Source organism: Miniopterus schreibersii, assembly GCF_964146895.1.
Source record: "Miniopterus schreibersii genome assembly, chromosome: 4".
NCBI classification, from domain to species: domain Eukaryota; kingdom Metazoa; phylum Chordata; class Mammalia; order Chiroptera; family Miniopteridae; genus Miniopterus; species Miniopterus schreibersii.
In genome coordinates, this window is record NC_138105.1 from 56,058,566 (window position 1) to 56,071,474 (window position 12,909).

A 12,909-nucleotide genomic window follows, 5' to 3' on the forward strand; every position below is an offset into this window, starting at 1 on the left:
GAACATTTCACTTTTTAATTTTAAAGGAAAAGAATACATTCAAAATACAAATGATAGAATATCTTTTTATATTGCTCAATCAACTCTAATGATTAAATCAAAGACTATTATTTTGGTCTTCTGCTCTCATTATTTTCTAGAGCAAAGGCTTTAGATTTAGAAATAAAGCTAAGGTTGCCACTCTCAGCTCCTCCAAGGGTCACCTCGGCAACTTCAAATTACATACCTAAACCTCCTTTTCTTACTCCTTGGATCACAGACAATATTTCCCAATTCCCTAACTCCTTAGAAGAGGAAGTTGCACTCTCACCCTTAAGGTCACTTGAGACTCACACACATGATTTTCCATTAAGACTGATAACACTTAATTCTATTCCTAGCCCTAGAAAGTTCTCCGGAGATTTGCCTATGGGTTGGTTCTAAAAGTTGAAAACAACAAACAGTACCTCGTCAAATTGCACAAGTTAAATATGTGCAGTTTACTGTATGTCATTTATAACTCAATAAAGTTATTTTCTTAAAATGAGGCCCCCTGACAGCAAGGCCACCCTAACCAAAGGAATAATCTCAAGCAGGTATCAATTCATCTCAGAAAGTATCAGGGAATCGTCTCTGTACTAGAGATAAAAGATGGAGGCTCCATGATCTAATCCCCAGAGTATCTAAAATAATCCACCATTATCTTAGTCTGGAAATAATTCTAAACTTGTTATAACCAAATACTCACCCAGCTTCATTTTTAAAAGATCTCACTAAAGGTCACACAAGAGACCTTCCGACTCTGAAAACTGTAACTTCCAAATATAGCAGGAAAATAAACTAATGATAAAATATATGCTAAGGTGGTAAATGATGGAGTATTAGCTGAAAAAATGTCAAAGTTGGCAACATCTAAAAACTAGTTTGTTTTTGGTTTAGGTGCAAAGGCCCTTGGGTTGCTCATTCATTCATTCTAGTCCCTACAGAGAGCCTACTAGGGACGAGTGCTGTACAAGAACCTCAGGAGACCAAGGGGAACCAGGAGGGCAAGATGCTGGCCCTCAGGAATTCACACGCTAACAGAGGCATGGAATGCTGGCAGACAGTAACCACATGGACAAATAACTTAAAATAGTTACAGAGGCCCAGCCGGGCGTGGCTCGGCGGTTGAGTGTCGACCTAGGATCCAGGTGATCAGGATTCGATTCCTGGTCAGGGCACATGCCTGGGTTGCGGGCTCGATCCCTAGTCGGGGTCATGCAGGAGGCAGCCGATCAATGACTCTCTCATCATTGATGTCTCTATCTCTCTTTCTCTCCCTCTCCTTTCCTCTCTCTGAAATCAATAAAGATATATTTTAAAAAAAACCAAATAGTTACAGAGTAGAAAGTGCTATGAAGGAGTAACAGTAACATTGATGATCGTTACAGTTACCACATACTCAGCTCTTACCAGGTGCCAGGCACTGTGTATAAGTATCATTGGATAATTAACGGACCCTATGAAGGGGTTCTATTATTTTACAAATGGGGGAGACAAGGCCCAAAGTCACTCAGACAACTAGTGGCAGAGCTGAGGCTTGAATCTCAGCCATCTCGGACTCAGAGTCCAAGTTTTTTTCCCTCATGATCACACCACCTTTTGTGTGAAGTACAGCAAATGGAAGAGGAAGAATTACTTTAGATAAGGTGGAGAGGGAAAGTCTTACAGAAGTGACATTTGAGTAGAGATCTAAAGAACGAGACATGTAGCCCTTCTTTCTGGCAGTAACTAGAGACCAAGAGTACTTGACTATTAGGCCATGCCTACTTTAAGCACATAAAAAATGCTGATTTTTATATTACATCTACAGCAGAAGAGCAAGTTGCTAATTTTTTTTAAACTGAGTATGTGTATTTTAAACAAATGACCAGGAATCAAAGTAAAATGATAACCTTAATGAAAATTGATGTTCATCATAAGCCTACAATATACAATAATGTTTGAAAAACATCCAAAAAATCCGGTGTTTAACACTTACTTTATTCAAACTTTTTGCTTGCTAAGAATCATGTCATCCTTTCCCAAATGACTGCTAAACTCGCATGAGTCAGCTCCAAATTGGTGAGGGTGTTAAAATCTTCCATTCTATTTTGTATAAGACTGGTATTTTTGAACAAAGAAAGAAGCAAGATACTGATTTGTGTGTTTTTTTTTAACTGCATTCGGTTCTTGACTAACACACTCTCTTATACATATCCTGGCATGTCCCCAGGAAACTCCCTCCCCTCACTATTTGCAACCTGCTCAAGTCTAGGAAGATTCTGTCTAAATAGACTAGAATCCACAACCTCTATGACTTGACAGGAGGGGAGTGTGATGACAGCACCTCCAGAAGGGAAGAGTGACGGTGCTCAAAGCAAAAGAACGCTATCTTAAGAATTTAAACAGACTCCAAGGGACAGAATTTGAGGCCATTTACACCGCCATTCTTGCCCCTACCCAATCTCCCCTACCAATTTTCTCTGGAAGAACTGTGTCCTTTAATAAGAGGTCATTTGTTTGCAAGACATGATGCCACTACCACCATTTTAGTACCTATTCCAACGCAGGGATGCTGAGGGAGAAGAGAAAGTCAACGGAAGACAAGAAGGGAGGCCAACTATTCCAGTAGCATTTCTCATTTTCTCAGTCCTCCCACTCGATTCTCTCTCCACCTATCTCCAATGCTCAGCTCCTTTTAAGTCACTCCACCCCTTAATTCCACAGCTGAACCTCTGACCCCAGACAATCTACTCCAGGTTCAGAATCCGCCCCCCAGGCACATCCTGTTTAGTTTCTGCCACAAGCAAGTTCCTTGGGCCTTTCCATTGCCAAAAGCCAGTGGAGGAGTTGGGCGGGGGGGGGGGGGGGGGGGGGGGGGGGGGGGGGGGGGCGGCGGCACTTTTGCTGACAAGCCTGTGCAAATGAAGACATTTCTCTGGAAACTCAGAATTCAATTCTGAACTCATTTCCCTCATTCTATGTGGTGGTGAGATTCTTTTATTTGATCATGACTACACTCTGGCATACTCTGAGTCACAGTCTGATCTGAGCTCCAAACCACTACGCGTAAGACAGAGCAGTGCCAGACCCTTTGAGATATGTTATCACATTTGATCTTCTCAAAACATCGGGGGGGGGGGGGGTGTCCGTTTTGGGCAGCACCGTGAAAAAAGGAAAAGTAGCTTAACACTGATGGAGACTTAAATGTACCCTTTACAAAATATAAGAAAATAATTTACAAATAATTTTTTGTAACACAACCTGTTTTTACATTGGGAGTGGTCTGGGCCCTGAAGAGGTTTACAGAGCAAAAGAAATAGTATTATTCAGAAAAAAAGCCCCAAGTTTGATTCCTAGAGTTGGCTTTCCTCTATCTGAGATTGCCTCGTAAAACCGTCCATACTTTACCTAAATAGGTGAATTTTGGTAGGTTGCTATTGAAATCTGCCTCCCCTTTATTACCACAAAAGCTAAGCCAGGTGTCACTAAACCCCAGAAACTTCAATCTGATGGCCTGACATCAAAGAAACAGTCACAGTCTCCGAGAGATGGATGACTTGTTTACCTGGTCTCAACTGGCAAAATTCTGGTTCAAACAAGGAAAATACTCATTTGAAAGGAAAGAGGCAGAAGAAAAGAATGGAAATACTTTCCATTTGGGCAGCAGTTTATCTTTCCAACTTAAGTCAGCATAAATAATCCAATGACTTGAGTGACTCTGGACTTTCCCTGGGTGGATCTCTATGCCTATCTGAGCAATTCTACACCTGTCTAATAATAAAAGCATAGCAATCCTTTATCCTGCATCACACATCGAGTATTGGCATGCAATATTGATAATACCTAACGAGTGAAGACAGGCTTTCCTTACTAAGCTTATGCTTACCCATGCTCAGTGTAACTATTCGAATTCTTGGAAATGGTTGTCATTTTCCATTACCCAGGGTTAGAATATATAAATAATATACAGGAAGGATTGCCTGAGAGTTAAGAATTGTTTTTGGTGTTTACTTTCAAAGGATGAAAAAATATTTCAATAAAAAGGAGTATCTGAAGGGTGTGGATCAAGTTCAAGGCTCGTCGATGGTTTCAATTACTTTTCCATGCATATGTGGTAGTCAAGCTGATTTTTCATGAAAACTTTGGCAATCTCACTATCTGTGGGGGGAACTGAGTGTCACTTTAGTTCTCAGAATCATGCCAAAACAAATGCCTCAGATAAAAAGATGGGGAAATAAGTGATGGTGGTTTTCTTTTTTGCATGCTTTGATATCTTAAATAACAGAGCTGCTTTCAGTTCCCTAAGCAATCGGTGCTGTCTCTTACTTTTTGGCTTTTGCACATGCTGGTCTGCCTGCATTTTCTTCCCGACATAAAAATGAATCCTTTCCATTGCTCTTGGTTAACCCCTTTTTATCCGTCACACAGATAACCCTGTAAGAACTCCCTTTTCCAGAAGCCTTCTGTGACCTCAGCTAACCTTGTATGGTTGTTTGGGTTGTGTTGCAGTCTTGGAAAACGCCTCCAATTTTGTTTTCAGCAAGAAATTATTTCGACTACAGGACATGAAAGTTTATGATATATCATTGTAATGAATGCCTATTGTCAATTACAACTTCTCGGTTCATTTTAAATTTGTGTTACTCTTTAAAATAATACAACCATGTTACTTTAGACAGATTCTCTAAAAAGGCTTCACTGGATCAGGTTGGCCATAACCTTTCTGAGTAAAGTTGATTAAAACGGGGAAAAGGGACAAGCTGCTGCTGGGATAAAACAGAGATTCATTCATTTATTTGAAGTTTATTGGAGGCCTACTCTGAAAATCACTATTCTCATTCTGATGATGGGGCAGATAATAAAAGCAACAAGTCAACAAATAAACAGACACACTCAACTTCCACCTTACTCAGGAACTTGGTCAACCTTCTGAACCCCAAGCTGGCAAATGGCATAGAGCACCTGGAAACAGTGCAGGTGCTGGCAGGAAGCATAACAGTAACATTTCACAAGACACAGGGACGCTTTCAGCAGGGGCACAGAGTGAAGGGTTTCAAAGATTTCACAGTCTCATAATCTTTAGTTACCGTGGTGCAGGATGGAGGAATTCTTCCTAAACTATCCAGTGATCTGGAAGAGTGCATTCCCAGTGCTTTGTGCTGTGAGGACATTTGTTATTATTATTATTATTATTATTATTATTATTATACTCACCCAGGGATATGTTTTTATTGATTTTAGGGAAGGGAAAGGAGATAGAGAGATAGATAGAGAGAGAGAGAGAGAGAGAGAAACATTGACACTCAGTTGCCTCCCATATTCGCCCCGACTGGGAATGGAACCCTCAACCTTTTGGTGTACAGATGACGCTCCAACCAACTGGGCCACCCAGCCAGGGCAAGGACATCATTTTTTTAATAGACTAGGTTTTTGTGTCCCCCCTCCTCCCTGTTTTACTGAGATATAACTGACATACAACGTGTATTTTTGTAAGGTACATAACATAATGATTTAATATGTCTATATTGCAAAATGGTTATTAGGGCTTCTTAATACTCTAAGGGCATATTTAAGATGTATTTGCTAAGCTGAATACTAACATGATATACGAGCCTACAGATTAACTTACCTCAACATATGAAATTGGAAATATTCCTATTTTGTCTGCCAGCATTCCCTCAGCCCAGTTTTCATCCACTCTGCGAATCACAGTCAGAACATCGTCCTAAAGAAACAATAAACATTAGTGTGCCTGATCCCATCAAGCTTGCCACTTAATTTTCCTTTTCAATAAAGGGACTAGAGTTTTAAGAGTACATGAATAAAAACACTATGACATATCTTTTGTGCATGAATCCAATGTTTTGATGAACTAAATGGTAACTTTCTGTCAACTTGGTGCCCTTTCAGAAAGCTGTTAAACTAGGAACCCCTCCTATACAAGGGTTGGCTGCTCACTTTGTTTACTAGATCCACAAACGGCAACCTCAAATGGTACCCAGCCTCTCCAACCTCTGTTTTAGATGGATTCTCAGGCTCTCCTCACTTTCTCTCTGAAAATACACCAAATACCCATTTAAATGCACATCCCACTCTTTTCCTTTACATAAAACACAATATCCTACTTATAATTTCAAAGCACACAGGTATTATCAATTCAGTATATTCCTGTGTGCTTTCCAGCAAAGGAATTTACATAGAAAATAGGGAAGCAATGCTGTTTCATTTTGTTGTTCATAATTTAGTGAATTAAAACCCCTGAGCGGTACGCATACCCTGTACAGTATCTTAGAATTAAATTTAGGCTCTAAATATGAAAATGATACCACGTAGAGCATCCACTGAAATCACCTTTCATACTGAGCAATCCAAGCACAAAACTCCTTTCTGTGGGACTTTAAGAAGACTGCTTCCAGGTATTTTTAAAAGCACAGTGGCAGAGTTCCCATAGAACTGTTGTCCTTTTTTGCAAAATGAAACGCAAGCCACCCTGCCCGGACGCGGGACTCAGCCCGCCCGCCCTTACCTTTGCGAAGGGAAGGCAGTCTTTATCTGCTTCCTTATCTTTCACCTCAAAGTCATAAAGCGCTTTGCACTGAGGTGGGGGCTGAGGTAACGGTTTGATAATCTGCACGAAGTTAGTGGGGAAAAAGCCATGGACCCCATTGACTTCCCCGTGGTACCAATTTTCATCCACTTGTCGCCGGAGAATGATGATGTCGCCTTTGCTGAATTTAAGGTCTCCGGGCTCCTTCCCTTCGTAGTTGTATAACGCTTTGGCACATGGTAACTGAGGTATACCCTGAAAGAAAGAGATGAGTCTTCATGAGAAAATGTCCCCAAAGTGTCTGAAAATGTAACTGTGTTATCATTATTTGTTTTGTTTATTTTTGTTTAAAATAATACAGATGTCCCTTTTTCTCCCCAATGACCCACTCCACCCCGTCCCACCCCCCTCCCCAGTCCCTCTCCCCACCATTGTCCGTGTCCCTGGGTTGTGCATATATGCATGTTATCATTACTTTTAAGCCAAGGTCAAACTAACACACTGTCCAAGAAAAAAAATCTTACATAAAAAAACACACAACTATACATGTGTCTCACCAAAAAAAAAATAGCAAACAAACCAATGTCACACTGAAATAAGAAGAGAAGACTACCCATGCACCTTCTGTGATTTGGCCTTCTACTCCTAAGTCTAATTTACTGGGGTTTATTTGGGGTATTTAATACATGGAAATACAACTGCTGAGTCTGGCTCCCTGGTGTAAAATTCAAAAACTCGTAAGAAACAAACTTACTGTCCAATAGTAGCTACTTTATTTAGCAGGATAAATGATAAGCACTGAGAAGAAAAATTTAAATAGAAGCACAATTCATTCATTTACTGACTGCTCTTAAACTTGGTCGTTAAGAATCAGAGTTTGGCCCAGCCAGTGTGGCTCAATGGCTGAGCATCCAGCAAGGAACCTGGAGGTCACAGTTTGATTCCTGGTAGGGTAAATGCCTGGGTTGAGGGATCAATCCCCAGTAGGGGGCATGCAGAAGGCAGCCGATCAATGATTGTCTCTTATCACTGATGCTTCTCTCTCTCTCCCTCTCCCTTCCTCTCTCTGAAATCAATAAAAACATATTATTAAAAAAAAAGAATCAGAGTTTGGCTTTGGGCAAAACTTCCCCAACTGCTTTTAATGTGGACAGTTGGCCCTATTCTCTCATGAACTCAAGTATTTATTGAGTGTCTACTATGTGCCAGGGTCTGGAATAGAACAGTGAGTGAGACAGCCACAGCCACTGCCCTCTCAGAGTTTATCATCTGTAATCGTACAGTCTTTTACAATCTGCAAAAAATCTGTACAAAGATTTGACTTTGTACCTTCCAAGTTACAGAGCACTGTTAGGCCGGTATGCTAACATACCGTTTGAGGTTTTAAATGTTACTGCATTGCATTACAATTTTAAATGGCAGGTTTGAGAAAATGTGTGTGTGTCCCCAAGGCAATCTAATCATCAAATGGGATAAATACGATATTTCCCAATGGCATTGGAGGTACCCATTCTTGAGCATTAGCTGTCACTTTAAGGAGAGCTCTGGCCTCTCTGGGACGCTGCTGCCTATCGCTGATTTGAAGACTAAATGACAAATCAAACATACTCATGGTAATTCGCTGAATGAGATTACTGGGCTCCTGCTTTTCGTGTACTTATTCATTCACCCAGAAAACATGTATTGAGCTCTTCCTTTTCCCCAGGCAACATGCCAGTGCTGAGAATTTTATTTTATTTTTTGTTAATCCCCACCCGAGGATATTTTTTTCCATTGATTTTTTCGTAGAGAGAATGGGATGGAGGGAATGGGGGGGAGGGGGAGAGAGAGAGAGAGGGAGGGAGAGGAAGAGGAACATTGATGTGGGAGAGACACACCTATTGGTTGCCTCCCGCACACGTGCCTGGACTGAGGGTGGGTATCAAATCAGCAACCCAGGTACCTACCTGCCCCTTGACCGGGAATCGAACCCGAGACCCTTTGGTACACCAGCCAGCGCTCTAACCACTGAGCCATACCAGCCAGGGCTCGTGCTGAGAATTTAAAGAGGAATAGGGCCGGGTTCTTATCCTTAAGGGATAAGATGTTAGAAATAATAATAATAATAATACAGTGTAGGGAATGCACTGATCAACTTATGCAAGGATACAGAATGTGATGACAGAGAGATGACAGAGGAGCAGAAAGCGCAGGTCTTTGGTGGGTGGGAAAATGAAACACTTCCCGGAGGAAGTGACACCTGAGCCAATTAAAGGATACAGGGGAGTCAGCCAGGCAAAGCTGGGGTGAAGCATGAAAGGGAACAGGGAGGGCGCTCCGGGCAGAGGAGCCAGCACCTGCAGAGACCCGGAGCGTGCCGTGCGGCGGGAGTGGGGCTCTATAAAGAGCGCGGTGCTCCCGGAGACGGATTACGGAGTATAGAGTACAGGGGAGGTAGGCAGAGCTCGCTAATGGAGAGTGCTGAGTGGGCGCCATGTCCTTCGGGCAGTGACAAGCCACTCCCAGGCTGGAAGCAGCGAGAGCCACGAGATCTCCGCGCCAGGCAGATGAGTCTGGCAGCAGGGTGGGAACCGGACAGGAAGTGGGCTGGCAGGCTGACAGCTCTGTGCAAAGCACAGGCCCGAACTAGCTGGAATCGTTTTTTTAAGTTTACTCTTTCCAGTGAAATACAGCAATAGGGAGCATTGCTCCTATTACTACCCTCTCCCGAGCCCCCGCCCCCATAAAAAAAGTGGATCAAAGTTTTATACCTTGGATGGCAACAAAACTTCATAATATAGTTTTTAAAAAAAAGTTTGGTTTCTAGTCAGAGATTTAGAGTCTGACCTACTTATAAAAGCCAAACTTTTTTTTGTTTGGCTGAAGAGGAAGAGACAATTCCTGGATCCCAACATGCTATTGGCAGTCGTCTTGTCTTGGCTTGGCCTGTATGATGTTGTGTTTGGTTAATTAGAACTGCTGCAGAGGCCAATATCCCGGAAGACAGGAGCTGAGCCTTCCAGAAGTCCTGGGACCCTCATGTGCTCTCTGACTTTTGGACCCTGCCTTAAGATCCTGCCTCTAATGGCCCGACTCCTGTTGCCCATCCTTGATTTAATCTTGTAAACAATCCTGCTGTGCCCTTTGGCTTCCCCAGAAGGGAAATGCCCATCAGGAACTCTGGTGCTTCACAGTCCTGTGCATTTGGGTGATATTCCACGAGGTGTCCAACTTTGTGGAAAGATTCTAATCTGTCTACTCTCACAGAGATGCCTCACTACATTCTCTTCTTTATTATGTATTTCCCAAAGTCTGGTTACCACAGTTTAACAATATTTCCCAAGAGAGGTTTGAGGAAATAACAGTAAATAAACACAGCAATAAATATTACTTTGAGAGAGAGAGAAAGACAGAGCAAGAGTGATCGAGCCAGAGACCAAGCACTGATAACTACTACAGTAAACCAACTATTGGAACATAGCTGATGGGACCATGATCGGGCAGCACAGGGCACCTGTTGGGAGCCCAGACTCCAGAAATAAATGCCTGGGTTTGAATCCCAGCTCAGCCACTTACTAGCTGTGTAATCTTGAGCAGGGTAACCTCTCTGTGCCTCATTTTCTTCATCTGGGTTGTTGTGAGGATTGAGTGAGTGAATGTATGAAAACCACTGCAGCAAGCAGCTATGAAAACCAGCAGGCAGCAAGTGCTACATGCGTGAACTATCATCATCGTCGTCATCACCCAGAATGAAAAAAGCCTGTTCGCCAGTGAAACACGGCACCTGAAAATGCATTTGTCTCCATGCAGCTGCACGCCTTTCTTTTTGGACAAATTCACATAGCAATTACATTTTAATACATGTTCACTGTAGAACAATGCAAAGAATGTTCCTCCTAGGAAGTGCTCGGGATTGCAAAATGTGCACTTCTGAAGCACACATTTGTTTTCAGAGTGGAATCCATTCATCTTCTGGTTGAACAGAAGAAATTACAAATTCACGGACATGCACCGTTTAATAGGGGATGGCGTTTTAGATGTGGCTGTAGTTCATCTTGACAGGGCTAATGTAAGGCATTGGATGCCTGCATGAATTAATTGAAAATCCTATTACAAACTCGGTGACAAATAACTCTATTCACCATTACTGCCTGTTCTCTAGATTTCTTCCCCACCTCAATTAGCTCTGTTTGGCCCACTCTGCCCAAATCCATGCCAGCCAAATCCATGCACCGAGATACTGATTTAGCACTCTCAGAAACCAGTCTGAACTGCTCCTTGAGGAGATCTGTAAAATTCCAAACAACCCACAGTGTGGTTCTTTTGTGATACGCTGACGTGGGAACTGAAGGAATTTATTTCTTCACAGATCACGTCTACACACCAGTGGGCTAACAGTCTTACTAACTCTTCCACCAAAGCAAATCTATTAAGTGTTCCAAAAATCATCAAACACACTTAACACAAGGAGCGGCAAGGATAAAACTTATTCACAGTGGCACACATTATGGTTAGCCCAGTTACATCCCTGTGGCTGCTACCTGAAATTCGTTCATTCACACTGACTTGCTGATGTTATTTCGATGAACAATAACCGCAGAGAAAGAGTCATAACGCTCATGGCAATCTAACCCATGAGCAGGCATTTGTGCATCTGGCTGTGTTTTTCTATGGTGTTCTTTTTCAATTCAATTCTAAGAGGCTACGAAGCCCGTCTGTGTCAAGTTTCTCAAAAGAAGGTTTCCCACATTAAATGAAATGAATTCTACACTGATTTCAAATCAAGCCAAGTTCAGTGATCTTTAAAAGACTTATTCCCACGCAGATTGCAGATGATTAAGGATAAACGGTTAACGACTTGGAAGAACAATAAAAGAATGTATTTTTCTTTCGCAACATCTGAAGGATGCCAAAACAATTGGTTTGATAGCCTAGGACTACCCTTGCGGGTGAAATACACCCAGAGCTCAGGGAGGCACTGCCTTCTCATTCATCTCCTTAGAAAGGTCTGGGAGTCGTGTCAGCACCGGGGCCCTTTGCCCTCAGTGCCTCCCGCAGGCTTTTCCAAACTGCTGCCTTTCTTCTGCATCCTCTCATCAGGCCAAGGCCCCCGAGGAGCTGCCGAGCTTACATTTCACTTGGCTACACATGAAAGGGAGGCTTAAAAGGAGAGAAAGCCAGAGAGAAACCAACTCCGCAGTCTAACCTTGGGCTTGCAGCTGTCACTCACGCTGCCAGCTTTATCAAAACACTTGGCGATTTAGACAGGTGAGGCGGTGTGACGATTCTTAATCTAAAATACTTTCCGATCAATAGTGACTATTTTAGCCAAAAAGAATACATATGACAGTGAGCCCGTTTTATTTTTCAAATACATTTTGCTTCTATGTTACAGGTACAGGTATTTTGTCTGACATTAAAATCCTCATGAGATCGGCACACAAATATTTTTGATTAAATGCTTTACACTCCATTTCTGTACCATCCAGTGTATCCCAATATATCTGGCAAAGTACTACTTGATGATCTAGCTGAGAGTCTAACAGGTAAATAAAACATTCACTGCCAATTTATTTTATAGACTCTAAATGCCAATGCTCAGATATAAATGCAAGAAGGCCTCCTGAAATTCAAATTCCTTCATGCATTTCTTACTGCTCCATAAAGTAAAAAAGATTCAATGACCTACTAAAAAGAATATATCTAGAAGATACTCTTGTCATGGGAACAGCAATAAAATGTGTATAATTTAGTAATTTAGTTATATCTAAACTGGCACAAACTCTGGCTGATTCCAACTTGACTTTCAAAAACTATCCAGAAAGAACTGAGGCACAAGGAAATCATAGTAATGGGAAGTACTGCACACCGAGTATAATAAATGGAAAAATGAGTAGAGGAAAGGATTTTTTTTAAATGTCCTTTGTACAACAAAATACATGTTGGCTTTTCCCTATAAAGTAAAATATCTACCAGGATATAATAACAGTATTTCATAAAAATACTGATGCTTTAATAGTTCATAAGTCTTAAATATCATTCTCAAGCTGTCTAGGTTGGATCATCACTCAAATATTATTGAAACATCACTTGAAATATTTCAACTTCAATATAACAAACATCTAGGATGAATATTATAGTTATTTTTCAGAGCAGTATCAGAAGGGACTGAGAATCCCATCCTCCCACAATAGTCAAATACTTAACCAAATATAAATGCACTTAGTTGAGGTCAAAAGGTTATGTTCAAACATCAGAGAGAAAATAAAGAGCAGAGTTTTCCAACTTAAGAAAAAAATGATCTTAGTCTCTTTGTTAAATTCTCTTCTATGAACCACAATATAGCGAACAGGTAAATGTATGGGTGGGGTGTAGTCAGG

The 12,909-nt window shown here is 41.5% G+C and overlaps 1 protein-coding gene across 1 annotated transcript in view; it reads right to left on the minus strand.

Moving 5' to 3' along the window:
* Positions 1–12,909, minus strand: part of SH3RF1 (SH3 domain containing ring finger 1) — a 153,010-nt gene that overhangs the window by 49,039 nt on the left and 91,062 nt on the right. The window contains exons 3-4 of the mRNA XM_081137512.1: positions 6,530–6,805; positions 5,633–5,728 (exon numbers count right to left, since the gene is read on the minus strand). Of these exons, the coding sequence (XP_080993638.1) occupies positions 5,633–5,728; positions 6,530–6,805 (372 nt within the window). The remainder of the gene's footprint in view (positions 1–5,632; positions 5,729–6,529; positions 6,806–12,909) is intronic.